This window comes from Aplysia californica, unplaced genomic scaffold, assembly GCF_000002075.1.
Source record: "Aplysia californica isolate F4 #8 unplaced genomic scaffold, AplCal3.0 scaffold00095, whole genome shotgun sequence".
In the NCBI taxonomy this organism is placed as follows: Eukaryota; Metazoa; Mollusca; class Gastropoda; order Aplysiida; family Aplysiidae; genus Aplysia; species Aplysia californica.
The window spans coordinates 754,355-755,894 of record NW_004797365.1 but is presented as its reverse complement, the minus strand read 5'-3'; the positions used below and the strand labels follow the sequence as shown (position 1 = coordinate 755,894).

At 39.1% G+C, this 1,540-nt stretch overlaps 1 protein-coding gene across 1 annotated transcript in view; it reads left to right on the top strand.

Moving 5' to 3' along the window:
* Positions 1-1,540, top strand: part of LOC101851937 (GLIPR1-like protein 1) — a gene marked incomplete in the record, with an annotated part of 64,487 nt that overhangs the window by 33,770 nt on the left and 29,177 nt on the right. The window contains 1 exon segment of the mRNA XM_005095084.3: positions 249-364. Coding sequence (XP_005095141.2) covers positions 249-364 — 116 coding nt within the window.

The following is a 1,540-nucleotide window of genomic DNA, read 5'->3' as shown; positions in this document are numbered from 1 at the left end:
TTCCCCCATTCCCACCCCACCTCCAACACACTCATACTAACTCACATTGAGTGCATGAACCAATAATAATAGAATGTACATTTACAGTGGCACCACCCATCCAAGCCAAACTGCTATTGTATCCCCCACTAAGAGTGCATAGACATGAAACGGAACTCGAGCACCCTTCTAAAAACCTAATAACATTTAAACGCTCAGTGATATGTTTTTGATCTATCATCATTTCACGACCGTTTTCTCTTTTACAGATCGTATATGCGAGGTCAGACCGCCTTGGTTGCGCCCTGAACAAATGCCAGAGGATAAAGGCCGGCAGTGTGATGGAGGGACCCTCCTCTCTCTTTGTCTGTTTCTACTCCCCATCGTGAGTGATGATTTCGGATGAACTCAAAGGGAGCATCATTTTCGTTGTACTTTACATGTAGTAATAACTGAGTTCAGTAAAGAGAAGCAGCCCGACACGTTGACGGTACTTTAGAGTTGAAAAGGAAATGTAAGACAGTCAGACCGAGATAAGTCGAAAGTAAAGAAGTAAAGAAGTGTGGCGGTCTCTAAGATCAGTGCGTACATGTAGTAATGATTTTGAATTGACGACACTGGATTAATGGTAACGTTGGAGGAAGGCCGTGGCTGAGTTGTGGTGAGAATGAATTCACAGAGGCCCCCACTTCTACGGAACTTTTACGCAGTAAGATGATTATGATAATAATGATGATGACGATGACTCAGATGCACACGAGGAAGCCTGCGTGGCGAATCGTTAAGCCGATTTAATAAACCAAATGTTAACCTTTTTAAATTGATTTTTTAAATCTGCAAATCAAATCAGGATTATCACTATTTTCTCTGCTTTTTAAACAATGATGATGATGATGAAGGTGATGGTGGTGATGATGATGATGATGATGATGATGATGATGATGATGATGATGATGATGATGATGATGATGATGATGATGATGATCCGCTGTAAATGATAACTGCACGACTAAAATAAGAAACGTGAAATGTACTCTCACTCACTCCCTGGCCACTCCCTTTATCTTTGAAACATCCAGGCCTTGGGTGATTACCTGATCTCTGATTGTTCTCCTATAACTGCCAGTTGATTTACTTCTTTTCCCATTAGGTCTCCAGTACCATGTCTTATAGGGCAACCTTGACTCTAGCATTCCTAAAACATATTCCAAATGACTTTTTCTTCTTCTTCATGTGGTCTTATTGATATCTCAAATCCCAGCTTTTTCCAATACTTCACTACTAGTGAAAATTTTTTAAATTCAGGCACCTATTTAAGATGTTTAAGATAGGGTGGTTTTTTTTTTCGTTTTCAACTCCTCGGGCTGTTAGAAGTGCCTAATAGTTCCATTGGAATTATTCCCCTCCTCCAACAAATAAACGAGGGTATATCGTCTGCTTTCTGTTTCAGAAGAGATGTATGCATTGTTAAGAAACATTTTTGTTGTGTTGCACTGCACTTGTTTTCTTTCATGAATATCTTTATTATTATATTATATTGATTAATTAATTAACTTGTGTG